At 50.4% G+C, this 23,097-nt stretch overlaps 1 protein-coding gene across 2 annotated transcripts in view; it reads right to left on the bottom strand.

The window, feature by feature from the left end:
- The window catches only part of SH3PXD2B (SH3 and PX domains 2B), an 80,474-nt gene that overhangs the window by 55,112 nt on the left and 2,265 nt on the right, over window positions 1-23,097 (bottom strand). For both annotated transcript variants that reach the window (XM_062002871.1, XM_062002870.1), the window contains exon 2: window positions 12,206-12,286. In XM_062002871.1, coding sequence (XP_061858855.1) covers window positions 12,206-12,286 — 81 coding nt within the window. The remainder of the gene's footprint in view (window positions 1-12,205; window positions 12,287-23,097) is intronic.

The raw sequence follows: 23,097 nt of genomic DNA on the forward strand, positions 1-23,097 counted from the left end.
GGGAGGAATCAATGTGCTGAACAGGGAGAGGCTGAGCAAGCACTGAGCAGCAGAGCTGGGCTATGGGGAGCTTTGGGATGCTTAAAGCAAGATACAATGCAACTCCTGCAGGAATGCCATCTTAACCTGGGATATTCACCCAGGGCCAGCAAACAGAGGCACTGCAGAGGAGCCCCGGCAGCAGGCAAAGTGCAGCAACCCTGCTGCTCTCTGTGCATTTAAACACGAGAATGCACATTTCACACTACATTCTCCCCAAACCACACACTTTGAACTGCACCTGCTATTTTAGGATCCAACAAAGAGGGAGATTGAGCAATGCCAAGGTCTTCCAGCATAACTAAACCATTAAGGAGCAGGAACCTCGACAGCACCCTAATCGTGGAGCTCTTTGCTAAGTGTAATCTCACCACAGAGAAGCAAAGAGAGAAAACCTGAAAAGCCTCTGACCAAATTCACAGACTGATAAGGAAACATCAAGTTTTAGGGGCTTAAGGCAGCCAGCTGTTGGGAAGTGGAAAGCAGTCGCACCCCAAACAGCAACCTCAGAGCTCCCTGGAAACTTTCCAGAGGGACTTTTTTTTGTTTCCTGGAGGTGGGCAGAGGGGTGGGAGGGGGAAAAGAGGAGGAGAACTGGAAAATGCTGCTTTGCCAAGAAGAGACATCAGCAGACGAGTATCCATTTCAATTAAGGTTTCAACTCGAATGGTAAAACCTAACCACTAAAGCTAAAAGGAATTGTAATGTTTCAAGTGACTCACCATGGGGAAAGCTTTTCATTAAAAATAAAGAAAAACCAAGAGAACATTTTACACACACTGAGCTGAGTTTCTTTCTCTGCTAAAACTGAAACACTAACCTTCCTCCCGCCTTAGGATGAGGAAAGTTCACCATTTTGAAGAGCTGTGCAGCTTCCCAGCTGCCTTGGCACTCCGTAATGCTGAACACAAAGCCTTCTTCAGTGGCCATTTCATCACCCATGACATAACATGCATGCAGTTAGAAAAAAAATGGCATTGCAACTTTCTGTTGATTGGCTGAGAACTCCAGGATTTGGGTCTTTGTAAGAGGTGCTGGCAGCTTCCACATCCCAGTGCTCTCCAAGGCTGGGGAAGGGCAATGCCTGCTGCCAGCAGCAGCTCTACAGACAGGGAAGGAGACCCTCAGCTTCCTAAAAATGATCCTTTCCTCCATTTGTCAGCAATATTCATTCCCCCAAAAAAAGAACATGGCAGCTGCACTCTGCAAAGCAGAACACCTCAGCCAGCCCTCACCACAGCAATGCCTGGGGTTAAGCTGTCCACCCACCCAAGAGTGAAGTTGCACAAAACAGCTGAACCAACTGAACTTTTCCCTGAACTGAACTTTTCCCAAGACAGGAAGAGGTCTCACCTCCAACATCCTCATTCCTGCCTTTCCCAGAGCCACCCCAAGTTTGTAGGGATGTGGGCTGGTTTGCTGACAGCTTGAGGAGGTGTGTGAGTCAGCCCCAAACCACTTGCCAAAGGAAGCATTTCTCAAAGTCTGCTACAACCAAGTATCATCTTCTTCTCCAAAATGGTCAAGTACCAGACCATGGTTGATGGTGAATGATCAGTCAGCAGGCTGAGCTGGCATTGCAAAGTGGGAGAACTCTCTGAAAGGTGCATGACAACATCTTGCATATTAAAAAATACTTGGTTTGGCTGATTTAGTAGGGTGTCAGCATTAACCAACAGATGGTTTTACTTGGTCTACATCAGCACTGAAAAAAAGACATTGGAATGAAAGCTATTTCTTGCCCAAAACCCTAAATGTTCTAACAAAGGCAGTATTACAACAATAAATTCACCAATCTTAATTACATCTCCCAGTCCCCATCTCCAAGATCTATTTTCCACACTGCCAGGTAAAGACATCCATAAACATCACTTGTAATTCACCTCTCAGTGACTCACCTCTACCACAAAGGCCTCAAGGTCAGTCTCTTCTCCCCAGTAATGAATGACAGGACAAGTGGAAATGGCCTCACGTTGTGCCAGGGGAGGTTTAGATTGGAGATTAGGAAGAACTTTTTCCCTGAGAGGGTTGTTAAACACTGTCCCAGGCTGCCCAGGGAGGTGATGGAGTCCCCATCCCTGGAGGGATTTAAAAGATGCATAGCTGAGGTGCTGAGGGACGTGAGTTAGTGGTGAGCTGGGCAGTGTGAGGGCAGGGGTTGGACTGGATGATCTTGTAGGTCTTTTCCAACCAAAATGACTCCATGGTTCTATAATATGGTGGAATTAAGGCAGGGAAAATGCTGTGTCTCCTCATCACAAGAGAGACCACTTTCCATGTAGGCTATTGCTCGCATTGCAATCCTAGACAACACTAGAATCAAAAAGTTACTATAACACAGAGTGCAGAGCAGCATCCTGCAGCCCAGGGATGCACTGAGGCCACGAGGCAATGGGAAGATGAGCAGAAGGGCTGCCACACATCCAGCAGCACCACAACACCCCCGTGGTGGTGGAGAAGCAAAGCCTCAGCTGCTGGCAGGAAAACCACAGAGTCTCCATGGCACCACAGAGGGGACGGGCTGGCTGCCAGAGCCTCACAGCATCTGCCCACTGGTACCATGTCACGTTTTCCCCTCTCCATTTTCTGGTTAACGAGGTTCCCCTCCCTGTTGCTGGCTGGCTGGAAGGCATGAATCATGGAGGAAGGGCAGATCCTGCACACCCATCCTTCTGTCCCTGCAAGGTCTCCCCTAACCCAGCCAACAGAGCAGCCCCACTGCAGCTAGCACAGACCTGCCTTCCTCATCGCTCCTGCACAATGCCTATCTATGCTGGGTCCCAGCAATGGGAAGGAGGAGCCAGACAAGCCTCAGGTCAGAGAGCATCCAGGAGAAGGGGAAAAAACATGCAAGGAAAGTAAGAGGAGAGGAGCATCACTTCTGGGATGGGAGTGCAAGTGGTTAAATTCTTCACTTGCCCTCAAGCCCACTGGAAGCACAGGGAGTTCAGTGCAGAGGTCCACACCTCGCTTTGCAAGGGGACTCCAAGACATCCTTCAGGGAAAGCTCTTTCCTCAGGCAGTGCAGGAGCAGCCTGGGAGACCTGCCACAGCCTGATGTGATCAAACAAAAGGCAAAGAAGGGAGAAATCAAGATGGTGGAAAAACACATCATCCCTTCAGCTTCATCACCTCCCCCTGCAAGGGCAGGACAAGCCCAGAACCACCATCTTGCTCGGTCTCTCCCAGCTCTTATTTCCATCTTCTACTCACAATAAAACTGCAGAGATGCTTCCAGGATGCCCAAGATATGTGTGTGGTACATGCTATGGTCCATATTACATCCTATGGATTTAGTAATATAAATAAATGAGCCATTTTACTAAAACTCAGCACTCTGGGGTACTGACTCCTTTGCACTGATTTACTGCAATCCATCCTCCCCAGGCAGCATCCATCAGTTTGAAACGGGTTCATTTCGGATCCAGGGCTGCTGCCACGTGATATAAATTGCAGGTCTTTCCACCAGAAAACTGAGCTGTGTTCAATTGATGAAGAGCACAGGTAGAGGCTGGGGCTCACAGCAACCCAGACCCACACCAGCCTCACTAACCATCCTCCCCACCACAACCAGCTCCTGGCAAGCACCTGGGCACCTCCTCCCGTGGGCAGCAGCCAGGAGAAGGGTCACCAGCCAGCTCCTGCCCTCCTGAGGATTCTGCTCAGCCCTACCAAGAACGGGGGGCTGCTGAATTTCCAGGGCTTTCTCATCAAGGAACTGGGGAGTGGAAGAGCATTAGCTCACCCCTGAGACAGGGAGAGGGGTGTAACCCCTCACCTTGTGTTACAGGTCAACTTTGAAACACCACATTACTAAAAGCGTCACCAAACAAAACCACACCAGATTGTCAGCAAGAGATCTCAGCTCCATCCCTGAGGATGCAAAACTTTTAACCTCCCCATTTTTCTGCCTTCCCCCTCCCTGGGTTACACTCAGCACAGGCTCCCCTCCAGATCGCACCCACCAAGTGATGCTCGGCGTGGGACGTACCTCCCCCAGGACTGGGAAGCAAAGGCTGCCAGCGCTGGCTCTGCCAAGTTTCCAGAGGGAAAGAGACCAGAGGGTGCCAAGAGAGATGAATGAACAGAGCACAGGCTCAGAAGCCAGCCCTTCTTTGCCACAGGGCCACCACAGCAGCACCAGGCAATGAGCCTGGCAACAAGAAGGGATCATCTGAAGGGAGCAGGCAGAGACTCAGGGCAAACCAGCAAGAAGCAAAACTGCTCTGGAGGCAAGAGAGAGGGCTGCAGAAACCTGGCTAGGGTGCAGAGACAGCCTGCAGAGCCATGCTTGGAACAGAAGGAAAGGGCAAATGCTGGCCGTCAGCTTGGAATAAACCAAAACTCGTTGAGTAAACTACTTTACTGTTGAGGTGAGGGAGCCCTGGCACAGGCTGCCCAGAGGGTGTGTGGAGGCTCCTTCCTTGGAGGTCTTCAAGACCCACCTGGATGCCTTCCTGTGTGACCTGATCTAGGTGGCTTCTGCAGGGGGGTTGGACTAGATGATCTCTAAGGGTCCCTTCCAACCCCTACCATTCTGTGATTCTATGAGTACTGTTCTCAGCAGTGTCCTGAGAAAGGCTTTAGCTATGGGAACTGACAATCAGGTGTGCCCTGGGAACCTCCATCCGACACACACTTTCGGGTAGGACAGGCTGCCCTTCCCCAGGGCAGGGCATAGCCCCAGGCAGCTCACAGCCCTGGCTGCCAGGAGCTCGCTGCCAGGCACAGCACGGCACGCAGCAGCCAGTCAGGGGGCCAGGGGGAGCCAAGTGCAGCTCCACTGACCAGCCTTGGCACTGCACACATGGGAATGCGCTGGCTCCCGGCTGCCAAATGCTGGAAAGCTATAAATGGGAGACATTTGGAGAGAGGAAAAAAAGTAAGGAGCCAGCTTTTAACAAGGCTGAAGTGCATTGGGCTGTGCATGTTCTTTGTGGAGGGAGAGAGGAGGAGAATGATCATCTTTGATGTGCTGCTGGAAAAATACTGGCTATTTCTTCTACGGAGATAGTCCTGACTTGATGAAAAGTGTTTCTCCTTCTCTTTAGCTCCGTGATGGCAATTCACTGCTGCTATACCTCTGCATATGGTGCTTCAGCCCAGAGCTCTCAGTACAGTCTGGGCACAGAGCAAGAAAAGTAAGTCTCTGGTGTTTTGTAGCAGGAACCTCACCATAGGAAGCTGTGAGTTTTCTCTGGTCCTTTGTCACGCAAGGGCCTGTCTTTCATGATTCAGCTGCCCAAGAGTGAGATCCTGGTGATTTATTTTTGTGGTGGGGTGAAACCACCAAGTACATTGTACATGCAACAGGGCAGAATTCTGCTGAACTCCACAAACCCTGGAGGGAAATAGAAATCCCCAAAGTGTTGAAATACGATTCCTGTTACGAAATTGCTATGGAAAGAGCTCTGTTTACAAGCCCTGGACACAAAGAGACATCTATCTCCTGCAGCCACAGCATGGCTTTGGAGTTTCTGCATCAAAGAGGTTGCCAGGACCAGGCGCGACTCAGAAGAGGGGTGAAAGCGGTGCCTCAGCTTGTGTTCCCATCTCAAGGAGCCTTGTGCTGTTTGGGACATGTTACTGGGCATGCCTGCCCTTTGCTTTCCACATATAGATAATTAACACTTATTTCACCTTTTTGATCTGTGGACCCTGCCAGGAGCCCAGCTTAAAGAAGAGAGGAGGAAGAGGAGAAGTGCAGGCAGGAGAAGGCAAGCATGGGACCTGCAGTACTGGAAGCAACACACAAGGCTCATTTTCATTTTTCAAGAGTCCAACTGCCTGAAACAGGCTGATGAGAACAATTCTTCTCTGTGTGCCAGCTAGTGTCTTCTGAGCCTGTTTTAATGTAGTGCTTTATTTAGAGACACTCTGAATGACTAAGATACTGATTATCCCCCACTCCCCATCATTGCCTGGTGGCTTCATGTCTACAGCACATGAAGAACCCACTTCCAGAAGGGCTAATCTGTCTTCCACAGCAAAATAACATGCACAGACCATTGCTTTCTGCCAGTTTTCTCACAGAAGTAGGCACCACTTCAATAGCCTATTTTTTTTTGGTGTTACACAGAAAGCTGTTGGCCCGAGGGCTGCAGGACTCTCTCCAAGATGACATCGCTCCAGGTGGGTCAAAGCTGAAAGTTTCCAGCTAAGAACCTGAAGGATTTGTTAAACATATGGACAAATGAAAGGACTGGGAAACACACTCGATGCACATGCAGAAAGGAGTTGGGGGAGAGAGCCAAACCCATTTGTAAGGTTGCTTAAAATCCTCAGTTTTTCTGTCTGAATCGTGCAGCAAGCACGTTTACTCCAGCCTACGTCACGTCTCCAGCCCTTGGCTCAAAACTAAACTCCTGTGCAGAGGAGCAGCCACACAGCATCACCCTCTCCTACAGCCTTCAGCTGGGACAAGGACTGAAGAAGAGGTTTCTTAATGCCAGGGAAAAGAGCCCTGGGGTAACCTGTCCCCAAGGAGGGCAACCCTGAATGGCAATTTGATATTTAAGGGCTTGCAGCTGCCTGCCAGAGGAGAAGCTACTGCCTCAGTGGTGAGAAGGCAGGACACGACCAAGCCTGCTCCAAGGAGGAGGTGTGATACCTGGCTCCATCACAGCTCACAAGCAGCTCACTTTGTGACCAACCAGATTCACTCCCAAACGTGGAGACTCAAGCTTTGCTGCCCAGGATGCAAAACAAGACAGGACTGAAGAGCAAAGGCTCCTACTCAAAAGGCAGAGGAAGCTTGAGGACATGGAGCAGGGCTCCTGCCCAGGGAAAGCACGAGGGCTGGTAATAGCAGGAAGGGTGGAATAAGGTCGGGTTGCGTGTATGGACGTTTTAGGAGCACAGCATGACAATAGCAGCTCTTGGTCACATGAAGACTTGAAGTGACTACCATCGTGGCTGATGAGCTCATAATTACAGAGTGGGGAAAAAATGTTTCTTTTTGGGGGTTTCCATTGAAAAAAAACCAAAACCATGCAAAATAGAAGCCAGTGTCTGTTCTGTAACCAACAGTGCTGCTCCTTACAGCCAAGGGTTTCAAGAGGATCCTTCCAAAAGGCTTGTTAACCTCCTCCCGAGTGACACAGCCACTGTGGTCCAACGGAGCCCCAGGGCCACTGCCCAGCTCTGCCCTCCCCAAAGGGCTGAAGCATCTCTCAGGCACACGGGATCCCCCACCCTCTGCCTCTGCCCTCCAGAAACAGCCACTCACAGATACCATCAGCAGCTTCCACGCCAGCTAACGTTTCCAGTGTACCTGCCAGCCCCAACGAGTGTCCAAAATACAACTGGCACCTTCACAAGCATCAATCTTTGTGCCTTTATTTCTTAGGAACAGTATCCATCTGCTCCCAATAGCTCACATCTGGCACACTGAGCATTACGAAAGGACCTCAATCCTATTTGAAGGAAATTATGCTTCCAGCCAAGAGACTCAAGCAGAACTGCATTTAGCATTTGTAGCTACAAATTTACTACAAATCATACAGTTACCCAAGGTTTCAAAGTTTAGAGCTACAATTCCATCTAGGATTTGGTTTCTAATCCCTACATCACCGTGGGACAGAAAACATTTATACAGAAAGCATGGAGAAGAGGTGGTAGGAACCTAAGCACAGAGGTAAACACTCCTGAGCACTGTCCAGGTCGATGAAGATTTCCTCCTGCAATGAGCAGGAGGTGGAGGTATTCCTCAGCTTAAGCACTGGCTGGCATAGTATGCCAAGCCTTCCTGGGATGACCCTGCTGCAGGCTATGACCTGTGTGTTGTCCAAAAGATGAGGGCCACCACTTCATCTGCTCAAAACACTGGACCAGGATGAGGGGGAAGCAGCCTGTGCCTCGTGCTTGGATATAGGAGCTAAACTACAGGATGAGCATTGGTCACCATCCCTTAGAGAAGAGGTGACAACCTCCATGTTTGGCCATGACATGAAAACAGGTAATTAGGCAGAAAGAGGAGGTCTTGCCACCCGTGGAAGGGAAAAGCAGGGTGGTGCTTGGCAAAGCTGCCACTGCAATGAGCTGTGAACCAGGACTTTGGCAGAAGAGGGCTGGCCATGGGTATCAACACCAGCCAAAGGAAGAGCTCTGGAAGTTCACAGTATTCAGACAAAACCTTGAACACTCCCAGCTGATAACAGCACACCACTTGCAACATCCTCCATCCCGATACCGGTCTGACATCCCTGCATCCAGAGGGAGCAGAGACCAGCAATGGGCAAACCCCAGGCTTCCCCTCTTCTTTGACTGAGCTGGAGGTTTGTGTCTTGAGTGTCATTCCTGCCTGGCTAGGGAGGGGAGGACACTCTGGTTGCAGTGGGAGCAGGCTAGCTGGCGAGGCTGTCAGTAGTAAGCATGCATGTGTTTTAATTGGCCCTGCTCCTAAAATAATTGTCTGGCCACAGTAGAAGGTGACAAGTGCCTCAGCTGTGGCTCCACAGGGACTATCAGGAGAAAATCCCCAAACACTCTCACAACCAGGCCTGGGCTGCTCTGAACTGCAGCATCACACCAGCCTGGGGGTGAGACCCCATCGACCTCACTCCTACCTCAACAAATACCCTGTCCTCACTCCTACTCAGATCCAGTTTGCCTCCTTGTCCTCCTGCCTGGGCTCAATAGGAGGGTCACTGACAGCCAAAAAAGGGTGCACCAACCTTCACCCCAAAGTGGTCAGAGCTGCTATGGAAAAAACAAGACCCTGCTTCAGCTTCTGACAGGAACATGGAAAGTGCAGCCAGAATCACTGGGATCACAGATATTAAATTAACAAATACCTCTACTCAAAACTTTTCCCCAGAGGCTGTGCTGCCAGTCAGTGGGATCTCAACTGGCTGGAGAGTTGGGCACAGAGGAACCTCATGAGGTTCAACAAGGACAAGTGCAGAGTCCTGCAGCTGGGAAGGAACAACCCCCTGAACCAGGCCAGGCTGAGGTCGAACTGCTGGAGAGCAGCTCTGCAGAGAGAGACCTGGGAGTGCTGATTGATGATAAGCTAAATATGAGCCAGCAATGTGCCCTCGTGGCCAACGAGGCCAATGGCAGCCTGGGATTCATCAAGAAGAGTGTGGCCAGCAGGTCAAGGGAGGTTCTTCTCCCTCTCTAACTCTGCCCTGGTGAGGCCTCATCTGGAGTCCTGTGTCCAGTTCTGGGCTCCTCAGCTCAAGAGGGACAGGGAAGTGCTGGAGAGAGTCCAGCACAGGGCCACCAAGATGATCAGGGGACTGGAACATCTTTCATACGAGGAAAGGCTGCAGGAACTGGGGCTGTTTAGTCTGGAGAAGAGGAGACTGAGGGGTGATCTTATTAACATGTATAAATATCTAAAGGGTGGGTGTCAGGAGGTTGGGACATCCCTTTTTTCTATAGTAGACAGTAATAGGACAAGGAGTGATGGGATGAAGCTGGAACATAAAAAGTTCCACTTAAACATAAGAGAAAACTATTTCCCTGTTTCAGTGAGGGAGCCCTGGCACAGGCTGCCCAGAGGGGTTGTGGAGGCTCCTTCCTTGGAGGTCTTCAAGACCCACCTGGACATGTTCCTGTGTGACCTGATCTAGGTGACCCTGCTTCTGCAGGGGGGTTGGACTAGATGATCTCTAAAGGTCCCTTCCAACCCTACCATTCTATGATTCTATGATCCATGGTCCACGATTGCTCAAGGACAGAAGTATGAATAAACTGGAACGGATTTTCACTGGATAACGTGAAAGACAGATTAACATGAAAGACAGATTCTTGACATGAAGATCACCTGCAACTCAAGTTTCCAATTCTTCCTCCAACACATCACAAAGAAGCAGAGCTGGACCCAGGAAAAATACCTTTCCCTCTGCTTTCAGAAGCAGCTGAAGCATTTTAACCAATCAGTTACTTTGTGGCCTTTTTTCTTTGGTCTTTTTTTTTAATAACCAGAGGCATGAATAATTTCCAGCATGGAAAATTTCTGCCTAAAGAGCTAAAATTGGCATAGAATCATCCACCAGTCATATAATAAAAGCCTCCAGCAACGGCACCAGTCAGTGCTACCAAGCCTACCTAGAGCATTTTTTTCCACTGTGCTCAGAGGATCTGTTTCACTCCTTGCCTTTCGATCCAATTTCCACCGTACCGCACCACAAGTTTAAAATGAGGACACCAGGAAGCATGTGTGATAAGGGGGAAGGAAGGGAAAACCCACAGTTTCATTCATTCTTTCAACAGAGCCAAAAAGGAGTGGTTACTTTTTTCTTTCTCCTTTTTTCTTTCTCAGATAAAGCTGCAGGGCACTGGGAAAGGGGGAGATGTTTGCTTTAAACTTTGCCATCTGTATCATGATACGTATCTCTACATAAAGCACCTCTGTCTCTGAAGGTGCTCCAGGGTGTTTTGCGGAGCCAGTTTGAGTCTCTGGCTCCAGACAGGCTCCAGTGACCATGCTTTCCATCTAGGTGCATGCACAGCTCCAGCCAGGATGGAAGGGCAGGAAGAGAGGAAGGATGGCCACTATTGCCCTACATGTCCTTCCCCACGAGGAGCAAGGCAACCCAGGGATACAGCACAGCTGGAGGCATTGCTTTATCACATAGAAACCCCAAAAGACTGTGCCCCACTTGCAGCAAATGATGGCACAAGCTTGGGCACCACCTTGGAGCACCAACGAAGACGAGATGCTGCAGAGAAGGAAGCAATGAGTTCTGTTTCCTTCCAGCCCTGGCTTCTGCCCAACAGCTGTTCCCTGCTTGTTTACTTTAATATTTCCTTGGTTACACAAGCAGCTGCACACAGCTTAACCCCTGCCTGCACCAGCAGCCGCCTGTGCCACTCTACCTTACCTTGCTCGCCGTGATGCTGCAGAAGTGCACCATGGGGCAGGGCAGGGACACCCAGACTCTTGCCAAAGCTGAGGCTCCCACTGCTGGCAGGGGCTTACTCATAATGGTCACCCTCATGGCTATGTCCATGCGTCTGCAGAAGGTGCCTTGTTGGGCAGGGGACAGGGCCCCATAGATGTGAGCAGCCGTCTCACAGAACCCCAGGCTTTGTAAGCTGCTCTGCAGCCAACTGACCAGCTGAATGTGGAAAAGCCATCTGGATTCCCATGGGCTTGCTCCACTGGGCAAGCCCAGATGTGCTGTAATTGTACTTGTGTCTGGATGCAGCAATTTCAAGAAAGGCATCCTCACTCCCAAGCAACCACAGCACCCTTTCAAATAAAACATACAGCGATGCTCAGCTTCAGGTGAGCATGTGGCTGGAGGCAGAGAGTGCCCAGCTCCTCTCCAAGTCCCACACACAGGCCAGGAGGGACATGCCAGGGACTCTTGGGGTAGCTGCTGACAGTCCATAGATCACTTCATGCACTTTTCTTTCTCATCTGCACAGAGCCTGTTCCAGCAGCTCAGTTTGTGTTTTGGCTCATAAAGCTCACCCAGACCCCTTGGCTCATCTCCACCAAGGAGAGGGTGGAAAACACCCTTTGCCTGCTCACTCAGAACACCAGCTTCAGCTTTCTGCAACCCAGTCTGTCCCAATTGCCTTTCCAACTTCCTCCCTTCCAGCTTCACCTGCCTCCCAGCTCCTCCCTGCACTCCCAGACCTGCTGCCCTCCGTGCTGGCACTGCTCTGCACAGGCCACTTCCCCAGCGCCTGCTCCCTGAGATGCCAGACAGCAGGACACAGACCCAGGGAATCAGTCCTGTTTTGCTGTGATAGCAGCTGGGATAAGGCACTGTATTACTTCCAAAGGAATGGAATTTGGGCCTAATTTTAACAAATTCATCCCTGCCCCCCAGCCAAAGCAAACAAAAAATCCCATCAAAAACCCCACTATTTGCAGAGTTTTTTGTTGCAGGAATTCAAACATACCTACACAGCCCTGCATGCATTCAGGGAGGGACAGACCTTGAACACTGCAATATGCAGAAGACCCAGCGTGTCCCCACTGACATGCAAGAGGCACTGGAGCAGAGGCAGTCCAGCTTTTGAGGTTGTTTTGTTCTTGCCTTCTCAAGGATGACCAAAATTGCTTTTAAGTTTCCTCAAATCAAAACACTTTCTGGTAGATTACAAAAGGAATGCTCAGCACAAGGCAAAACCCACGCTTCTCAACTGACCACAGCTTTCAACCCTCTAAAGCCCAAACCCCAAGAACTGGCACAATGCTTACCTGCAGGTCAAAGAACTTGCTGTACCGCCGGTATATGACTTCTGTGGAGCCATGGGACCAGGTGACTTTGATAATGTACACCTGTAAGGAACAGAGGAGGAAATCAGAGAGGAACAACCCAACAACCCACATGCTGCTACAGCTGCCAGCACAGCCCCCATAGCTGGGCATCAGCCAGAGGAGTTCATGGGAGCACTTAAAAGTTATTTCAGCAACACTAGAAAACGTGTAAGCTTCAGTTATTAAGCTGCACTGCTACAGCTTAACTGTCTACTAAATGGTTACTGCTAGTTGTCCACTAAGACAGTTCCCTATCCCTAAATAGGTGCACACATCAAATGGGAAAGGCATTTCTACATAAAAACACACTTAAAGTCTCTCCAGACACAGATGCATTATGAGTTATGCCACGGGCATCCCACCTATGGCTGCAGCACGAAGTTGGATGTCGAGATCCCAGCCCTCCAGCTGCAGCATCCTGCACCACACACACCCCTAGCCCAAGGCAGAGGCTTGCAAGGACTCAAACCCACAAGGTTCAAAACTCCATCTGTTCTGCCACAAGCTGCTCTGAGGTTTTGTTTACTTAAAGTTGCTGGGGTGGAAATTACTCTCCTGTTGCTTAAGATGTGACACAATCAGTCCTGGTAATTGTAGGTTATTCCAGGATCTAATGAGGAGGCTTTTACTGGTGATGAATGACAAAAAAAAGGAAACCCAATCCCAACCCAGGTTTTTATTCTTCTGTTAGATCCAAGCAAATAGCAGAATTGGGTAATTACTTATCTAATGTCCTCCCTTGTTGCTCACAGAAACCAAAGATGACCCTTGACAAGATGCCAGCGTAACAGTCAAGTGATGTAAACCTCAGCCTTCACTAACTGATAACAGATTGACTAAGCAGAATGTGGGCACATTCCTTTTTCTCTTCCAACACTATGTCCTGCCTATTCCCACCAGAAATTCAAGTATCAATTCACTGAAGCAAGACCGAAACATTCAGACGCTCGGGTGAAAGGACCTGATAGAACTTCAGCTAACATATTGAAGCATGAAGGCTCTCAGGATGCTGATGTTTGGTATTTAAAACAGAATCCTTTATGAGTTCCACAGGGTTTCCCAGAGAGACATACATTTTTCTGGATGCTGGAAAGTGACAAACATCCCAGTCCAGTATTAAAACACCAGGAGACTCCAATAGACAGCACAAGGCTAAACTATTTGAGGTCATCAAACCTACTTGAATGCTGTGCTAAAAATCCCATCCAAAGGTCACTCTGCAGCACGACCTACCAAGGTGAGGAGACTCCTGAGGAACCACAACCTCTTCATGGCAAAATCACTTCCAAATCAAGACAGACAGAGAGGCAGCAAGATGAAGCAAGTGCTTAATACTAAAGAACTTCAGTACTTTCAACCCAGCAATTCAATGGCCACTTTTCTTAACCCAGGTGATCAGCCCAAACACAGCTGTGATGGATTTGCTGGCTTGCAGTGAGCTGGCCAGATGGCACAGGCACCACCAGCCTCTCCCAGACTAAATCCTAATTGCTCAGCATTGCCTCCCAGGCCCTGTTCAGCCAACCACAACCCTCTCCCTTCATTCACAAATTCTCTTGTTGAGCTGAAGGACCTGCACTTTCTGCATATTAACACAAGGAAGACAGAGGGCTCCTGCCAGACAGCCTCTGTAGCAGCTGTGGAGACGTGGCTAGACCATGATTTCCTACAGGGGAGACACAGACACTTTGCTTTTTTATCACCAAACATAGCTTGACAAGTACTTTGTATTGGAGCAAGCACAATAGCCTTTCAAGAACATGCTTCTAGACATCAACAGGCCAGGGACAACTTGGCTGACCACTGTTTGCCACGAGAACTGGTAAAGTTGCATGACGTGGCCTCTGAAGAATTTGACATCATCCACATGGTCACCACCATATCATCAGGAAACTAAGTGTTAACTTGACACTAAGTAAGAGTCCAAGCTGCCTTTACCCTCAGCCCAGCACTTGCCGGCAGGCCAGCATGAGCTCATTTTGGTTGGAAGCTCAGCTGATATCCCAGCTTTCTTACCAGTCTACAGCACTTTACAAGGTTATATCACTGCTGGCTGCCTGCCTGGAGAAAGCCTTCCACTGGGGCAGGAGAAAGAGCCAACTTCTCTTCATTGTTTATTCCTATCCTGCCTTTATTTGGAGTCAACAGCTTATTAGACTGGGATTTTAATCAGGATGTGGATTTGCTCAAGCCAAAATGAATTCAAAGCTCTTAAGGGTAATGAAGCCATGAGATTTGAGGGCACACCACGCTTTATTATACCCTTTGCAAATGAGGACAGAAGCATTTCTCCCAACCAAGGAGCTCACTCGTATTTTGCTGAAATGCAGGTCTCCCAGGAGGCTGGGTAATGGTTTCTTGCAAATCTCATTTGAACAGCAGAAACGTCTCTGGGGGTATCTCCTCATCTACTCATGGAAGGCAGGAAAGATGAGAAAGCCCACAGAGAGTTAGTTCTTCAGTAGCTATAAAAACAGTGTCCCAGTAAAGCTGACTGCCTGTCTCCTTGTGAGTATCCCTCACTCTGATGGCCCCATCCCACCCAAGTATTCTGTTGGGCGAAGCCATCACAGCTCTTGGTGTCTGCCAATACAGAAAACACAACCCAGGTGCTCTCTTCAGCTAACAAGTGCAGATTTTGGAAGGTATGAACAGTGCTGTTGGCAACCCAGCAATGCTTGTCCCAGGGACTGGAGACGATGAGGCAGCAAGCTCCCACAGACACCTACCCATCCCTTTCCCAGGTGCTTTTGCAATGCACTTTCAATGATCAAGACAGCTTTGAAAACATTGCACTTGCTCTGAAGTTTCCCCTCCTGGCCTGGCACTTCACCATATCCCGTCAGGAACAGCTACCATGAAGTAGCAACCCAAATCAACCCAATTTGTCCGTGTAGGAGCCACCCCATCACCTGCTGCCACAGCCCTTGGTCCTGCTCTGAGGACAGGCGTTTATCCCAGCCCAGCTGGGTGGATGAGGACATGTGGAAACAGTTATTTTATGGGTTTTGTCCAGCTCTGATTTCTATGGTCCTTCAAAGAAATAACACAAGAGAAACCATCAGCAGGCCTTTTCCATGGAAAGGACGAGGGGATCTCCAGGCCTGCAGCTGGCACTGCCTCGGGACGTGCACCCACAGGGAGCAGAGCTGGGGACAGGGGGATCCCACCCCACTGTGTCCTCGAGGGCTGGGGAGAGCTGAGCAGATGGCAGGGAGCAGCGGGCAGCCAGATCCAGGAGAGGGGCTCTGAAACCCCATCACATGGGCTGGGGCCCAGGCCAAAACCAACAGGCAGAGCTATCTAAATATTTGCAGCCCTTCCCGGGCCAGCAGTGAGGTCTGCACCGTAGAGGGGAACTAGCTGACTCGGTGAAACCTGGGAACCAGGGCTCCCCTCCCTCCCTCCCTCCGGAATGGACACCTTACCCTGTCCCACTCCCAACCCCAAGAGCCTCCATCCTTGACCCACTCCACCCTGTACTGCCGCACACACGTCATGTCAAGCTTGAAGGCAACAGGCCAAGCTGAGCTTTGCAAGAGGCAGAAATCACCAGGGCTGAACCCTCTTTAGCTTCGTTTCAGACACGGCTCAGGGGAGCACAGCTGAAACTCAACCCCCTGCTTCCAAAATCCTTGAGACGCAGCTCACAGTATTTGTCCTCCTAGATCAAGGTGAGAGAAGAGGTACAGAGCTTTCAGGGTCACTCACACTCAGAATCCTGCTTGGGCTATACATAGAGACCTTGGACTATACATAGAATGGTAGGGGTTGGAATGGAACTTTAGAGATCATCTAGTCCAACCCCCATGCAGAAGCAGGGTCACCTAGATCAGGTCGCATAGGAACATGTCCAGGTGGGTCTTGAAGACCTCCAAGGAAGGAGCCTCCACAACCCCTCTGGGCAGCCTGTGCCAGGGCTCCCTCACTGAAACAGGGAAATAGTTTTTTCTTATGTTTAAGTGGAACTTTTTGTGTTCCAGCTTCATCCCATCACCCCTTGTCCTGTTGCTGGCTACTGTAGAAAAAAGGGATGTCCCGACCTCCTGACAGTCACCCTTTAGATATTTATAAGTGTTAATAACATCTCCCCTCAGTCTCCTCTTCTCCAGACTAAACAGCCCCAGTTCCCGCAGCCTTTCCTCGTATGAAAGATGTTCCAGTCCCCTGATCATCTTGGTGTCCCTGTGCTGGACTCTCCAGCAGTTCCCTGTCCCTCTTGAGCTGAGGAGCCCAGAACTGGACACAGGACTCCAGATGAGGCCTCACCAGGGCAGAGTAAAGAGGGAGAAGAACCTCCCTTGACCTGCTGGCCACACTCTTCTTGATGCATCCCAGGCTACCACTGGCCTTCTTGGCCACAAAGGCACATTGCTGGCTCATATTTAGCTTATTATCAGTCAGGAGTTTATTATTTAGCTTATTATCAATCATGCTTTCAGGATAAAGAGCCCCACACATGCACCCTCAGCCCACTGCTCTTCCAGCCACCAGCTCTGCTGCCCTCTCACCTGCAGTGACACTGCAGTTCCACACTACAGCAAGCCAGTGTTATGGAGCAGGAGCTTCTGGCAGGATAACCTTGTCAGAGCCTCAGCAAAGACCAAAGCAAGGAAACAGGACCTGCTCTCTACTCTCAGGGCATACAGAGGCCACGGGAAGAGGTTTGTAAGTGCAGGTGGATCTCATTTGATGCTGGAGGAGAAGAGCACTTGACACTAACACCTCTAAGCTCCAGCCCCTTGGAGCAGATCCTTCACAGCAAATGGAAACCTGCAGATGCAAAAAGGCTGAACTCCAACAGACACCAGAGGGGTTGGGCTCCCAAACTCCCTGGGCTCCCCAAAGTCCCTGCATTACAACTAATTGGTCACGTACCAACCACTTAAAAATTACCTGTTGAGGAATTTACCCACTGTCCACGATTCTCCTTGGTCACATTAGAAACCAAGTGCCCTAAAGGTAACGATGATAAAGACCCAGGGGATCTTGCAGCCTGCCCAGATGGGCATCATGAGCCCAGTCCCTGTGGTGTTCCTCCAGCATGACCCTATGTCTGCCACTGCTCTCCCGCTTCCAACATCTCTGGAATGGCAGCTCAGAGGGAGAACAAGCCAGTGGAAAGTGGGACTGAAAACATTTATAAGGGAACTGTCAAAAAATGACAGGTTGCTAAAAGAAATGCAAATGGCAGGTGGCCAAGCGTAACAGAGCTGTCAGTGAGAGCCGTACATGGCAGCATGGGCTCTGCAGCCCCAGAGCTAACACGCTGGCAACTCCAGTGAGCAAAGGCTCGAGGGAGAGCCAGCGCATCCCTCCTGGGCAGGATGGCATCCCTCCTGGGCAGGGTGGCATCCCTCCTGGGCAGGGTGGCATCCCTCCTGGGCAGGGTGCTGCACCCTGGGCCAGCAGCGATCTCCAGGGTCAGGCAGCACCAGGAGAAGGGGGAGGCTGAAGGAGCCAGCTCAGGCACACAGCCAGAGCAGTCAGAGTCACAGGGACTGGAGCATGAGAACAGAGGAGACGAGAAGCCAGCGCAGATTGCCTCTGAAAGGGCAGCCAGACGTTTAATTTGTGGGGCTTTTTTTCCCCTCTTGAAGCAATGGAGTAGCAAGCACAGTCCCTGGGAACTGTCAGACCCCAGATGTATTTTCCAGAGAGTGACAGTGAGCCTCAGTGCTGCAGATAACTACGGCTTCTGGCGACTTCACTGCTCAGAGAGCCCATGGACTCTGCAGTCCTTCACAAGCCCTCAGTCTTGCACCTTCCCCAAGAGGCACGCTGTCCCATGTAACAACGTGGCTTGGAGAGAGCAGATGATTCAAGCAGCTGACTTGAGGCGATGGAATTAAGAACAGATACTAAAAAAACCCCCAACCAAAAACCCAGAAACAGTTTCCCGTTCTTGAAACATGAGGCCGTGTGACCTCCTAGAATAATCATTTCTGTACTCTTGCATAAACACACTACGGACATGCACAAAACACAGCCCGGGGAAGCAGCCTGGACTGCTTAAATCTGAGTAGGAAAAAGGCTGACTGAAGTTAAGGGAGAAGATAGAGCTTCAGATTGAGCCTCTCTCCTACCACGAGAGGAGTTTTCCATGGAGACTTGCAAGGCATTCTTGGCTGGAGACAGGCCACACATAGAGCCCACAAGTAAGCCTCTGGGGAAAGGGCTGGCCCATGAGCTCTGCCTGGCACCCAGCACACAGCTGAACAAGGCAACAAGTCCCCGAGCCCAGCACCATCCAGCAGCACACCCACACAGCCCTGCCAGCCAACAACCCTGGCACATCACAGCACTCCCTGGCTGGCTCTGTGGCAAGCCCTGAGCTTCCCCAACCCCACAGCATCCCCACACCCAGAGCTCCCACATGCTGAGCCCCTCCTGTTTCCACACCAGAGGCACAGGAACAATGGCAGGGTGGAAAGCAACACCCCAGTCATTTGAAAGACAAGTCCATGGGGCTGCAGGGACACGCAGCTCTGCCCACCCGACGGGCACCAGCGTCGGTCCCCAGCCGTTCGGCAGAGCTCCTATGGCAAAGCCAGACATAACAGCCTCCAGCAGAGGCAGAGCTGTCTGCAGAGCTCTTTCCAATGGGTTTGAGCCTGTGTGGTCTCTGGTCCAGGGAGACTATGTACAATAAACCTCTCTGTGGAAAACTCTGTGGATTTAAAGCATCTTTCAGCAGCAGAAGGGAAAAAGCATCAGTGTGTGCCACCAGCACTCCCCCAAGCCCTGAAGCCCGGGGAAGCGATGTGAGAGCCTCACGCTCTGACTCCAGCGCTGCAGCGAGAAAGGAGCGCCGAGAAACTCAAAGGGGCAGAGAAAGCGAAGCAGCTGAGGGATCGAGGCAGAGCAGGGTTTAATATAGAAAAGGGAGTGGGAAACTGTAAGAGGAAAAGAAAAAAAAAAAAAGAAAGAGGAGGGAGGTGGCTGGAAACAAAGAAAGTTCTTGGCGGCGAGCTGCTGTGCTTGGCCCCTCTCCATCAGCCTTCTGCTGCAGGCGTGTGGGGCTGGGGAGGGGAGCACAGGGCTCTTGTGCTGCAGGACAATGAAGCTCAGAGCGAGAGAGGGACAGTCAGCCCCCTGCTTCATCCCCAGAGGCATTGGCAGCCCCTCCCTCAGAGCAGAGAGAAGGGTCACATTGGTTCAGAGAGCACCGGGAAAGGCACGGGGAAGCCATGCCAGCAGGGCATCGGGGATGCGGCTGCAGTCCCTCTGCTCTGGCAGAGAGGCAGAACCAACAAGTCAGAGCTGCAGGGAGGCCGGATAGCAGAGATGCAGGCAGCACAAGGACAGGGCACATCCCAACTGCCACGGCAAATAACTCAAGGTAATCTGCCCACACGCCCAGAACTACAAAGCTGCCACTTCCCCTTGCTCTGATTCATCCCTTCAACTGTACCCTCCCTAAAATCTCAGCTCTTCCCACTGTGCTGTTGTACAGCTCAGCAGGGCACAGGGCTGCCTGAGCACACAGCCTGAGCACACAGGGAGGAAGCACAGGCACACGGGGACTCCCGGGACAACCCGCCAAGCCCCGCTCAGCTACGGTGCAGAGCCCTCAGCCACGTAACACATGCACCCACTTGTGTGCTCTGAGGCACACTGACGGTCAAACTTATGGATCTGTGTGTTTCCTATTTCCCACTGCTATGTGAAACAGCCGGAAGACAGAGATACCCTCCAAAGTAAAGCTGCAAGGGCCAAGGTCACCAGGCACCAAGGCAGGCTGAGGCAACGGATGACCCCTGTGCTGCTGGAACAGTGTATGAGCACCAGCTTTCCACACAGAGCTGCATCCCCCTCAGAGGCTCTGTGCCGGGCAGGATCTGGCCCTTGCACTGAACTGCAACATTGAAGGTTTTCAACAGCCTTAAGAAGTGACTAGGAAAGAAAAGCAAAGGAGAGTTTGCGCTTGAGTGTTGACAGGTGAGGGGGAAGGAAGGATCAAGCGTGTCTGTAATGCTGTGCAGCACAGCAGGGACAGCCACAAGGACAGGCCCAAATCTTTACCAGTGATGGGCTCCAAAAGCCCAGCCTGTGGCCTGCCTCGAGAGGGAGAGCATCAGCCAGCTGACAGGAAACACGATGAGATACACCAGAACCACAGGACACAGCAGCAAAACACCACTAAGGATGCTGAGAAAGCCCTCAAACCTCTGGAGGCCACTGATACTCAGAAACTCCTCATTGCAGCAGAGACTCCAGCTTCTTGGGGTCAGCCTTGCTCCACACATTCTGCTTTTGCTCTCTTTCGTCCCTTGTTTAGTTAACAGCCCCTGCGTAGGTTTCATGCTACTCATTTTAACCTCCTGCTCCTGCAGTCTAAACCTACCCAGCACCTTCAGTTCCCCACAGGACATTGTCCCCATACCAAGAGCGGGGTCACCCTCCCCAGAGAGCGCAGCACATCCCCTAATGTCCTTTTTGAGCCAAGCAACAGCTATGATTCACTAGAACAGAAATAACACAGCTGTACAAGGTGATGCTGTGCCAGGTCCCCACAGAGCTTTACTCTGGCTGGGCAAGCCAGGACCAGGGGGCCATGACATACATTCTTCAGAAGACATCTCCTGCACTATTCATATGAAGCACTGAATCTGTAGGTCAGCAGCTCCAGTCCTCTTGCCATTTGAGCACTCTTTTCTGAATGCTCCATAATCAGTCCCACATAAGCAGTGGCATTGGGTTGGACAGCCAATGAAACCACAAGCGCTGTCAGCACCACAAGGGACAGGAGCAGAGAAGACATCAATCACCACATCACACATCAAAAACATAACATATTTACTTTTTTAATGTGGTTTTCAAGCTGGAATTAAAACACCCACAGGCTCTACCAATTCGGCACCAGCTTCCAGTGCACGTTGTTAATTACTCCTGCACGGCAGCCGCCACAGAAACGAGGTGGTTCAGCATCCATGGGTATTCACCTTGGTTCAAGTTTGCAATTCTGCTAACTGAGCTCACCAAATAAATGTATGCTGCATGCTTTGTTCCAGTTTCCCCTTTTCAAAGTGATCTATGTGTGTGCGTGGAGTCTGGGAAAGGAAGTCCTGCAAGAGCACAGTCCAGCTTTCCCAATAAACTAACTCAACCAAACAGCATGCTGCTGTCTCTTTCCTGTCAGACTGTATATGTATGTGTGTACATATATCCAGTTTTAGGCTTGTACTCTAGAGCAACCTCTTAAAGCTGTATGAACTACGCAAATGTTCTCGGTGGACGGGTTGTACAAATGAAGACGTGATTCGACGTCATTGTCACTAACACGTGCAACAACACACACAAATTGCAGCTGTATGAAAAAGAAAGGTCTTGAAGCTTGCCTACAGGCACAAAACCAACCAAAATCTAGATTTAGTAGGGGAAAGCTTTTTTTAGGGCTTCTACTAGAGAATAACAAACATAAAACTATAAAAAGATCCCATGTGAAGTCCTTTAAAGGAAAATATAGTCTGTTTCAACCACGGCTTTGTTTTGGGTCTTTTCTGAATAAACATTCATCAGAACTTGAGACTTGGCCACAGAAATGAGAGCCTGCTACTCTGTCACCCAGAATGATTATTTTTAAACTTTGCTCTTGTACTTCTTTGCCTTTTCAGATCTGCAGCGTGGTCCTGGAGCCCTGGCCAGCAGCATCCCTGAGGGGCATGAGCTGTAATCACTTAACATAAGGTTAGCTGGGAAATATCACTGCAGGGTGACCCACCAGCCACTGCCTAGGGGATGGGAGGCTCCTTCTTCACTTGGACAATGGGCTGCTGAGATCCCAAGATCAGTCCTTCCTTCTTTGGTGCTGAGAGATATGGCTTAGTGGTTGGACTTAATGACCTTAAAGGTCTTTTCCAACTGAAATGATTCTGTGGTTCTTAACATGATCAGAGCGGTGCATCCTGCAACACCTACAAAAGGATCATTTCTCACTGCCCCTTCCAGGCGTTGCCCACGAGAAAAAGCTTAAAGAAACGAGAAGTACAGTTGAAGCAGACAGGGTTAGCAGTGACTGCAATATTGCCAGCAGAGCAAATTCAAGGCCCCTATCACTTAAACCAAGAAGCTTTGTTATCCTTCACCTCTCTGCCTTTCCATGTGTGTGAGCACAGCTGGTTTGACCGGACAAGAGCCAATATATCAGCCTTGAACCATGCCAATGCCACAGCAGCAAGAGCCTTCCAGGAGCACCAGGTTGGCTGCAGGGAGAAAAGCTCACAGGGGAGAGCACACCCTGGTAACTGGGGTTTACTGACCACGCTAGTGACGCTCACTGCAGCACCCACCAAAGGGCTTAATGCCTTGCTGAGGAGAAAAGCAATCCAGAGCCCATTCTCATTTCCCCTGTCCACCAAATGGCTTTAGCCAAGCCAAGGCTTCCTTCAAACAACCCTCCAAGCACCTCCTGCCCTCAGGTTGGGTACTGGGCTGCCACCAAGGTAAGCAGGAAAGACAGGAGATGAGACAAGCACGCTGTTGTCCTGACATATCCTTCCAGAAGGATCACGGCCACCAGCCACGCTGTGAGAAGCAGCAAGAGGGCAGCACACTGTGCTGACACTCTCTTGCACCAGGATTTGAGCACTGCCATTCACAGGCACACACACACATTCAATGCACAAGTTTTTGTCCCAGGAAACACAATGCTTTCTGTATCAATTACCAAGGTGACAGGCAAACCACGCCGGCCTGAATAGAGCTGAACAGAGCTTGCCTTTCCTACAGCCCCTCCCCAGTGCGGGCGTCAGAAAGGACTTTGAAACACTGGTTCCATCTCACTTTTCTGGGAAACTGGAACTCAGAACTTTCTGCTGTGGCCTCACAGC

This window comes from Colius striatus, chromosome 9 (assembly GCF_028858725.1).
Source record: "Colius striatus isolate bColStr4 chromosome 9, bColStr4.1.hap1, whole genome shotgun sequence".
Taxonomy (NCBI): domain Eukaryota; kingdom Metazoa; phylum Chordata; class Aves; order Coliiformes; family Coliidae; genus Colius; species Colius striatus.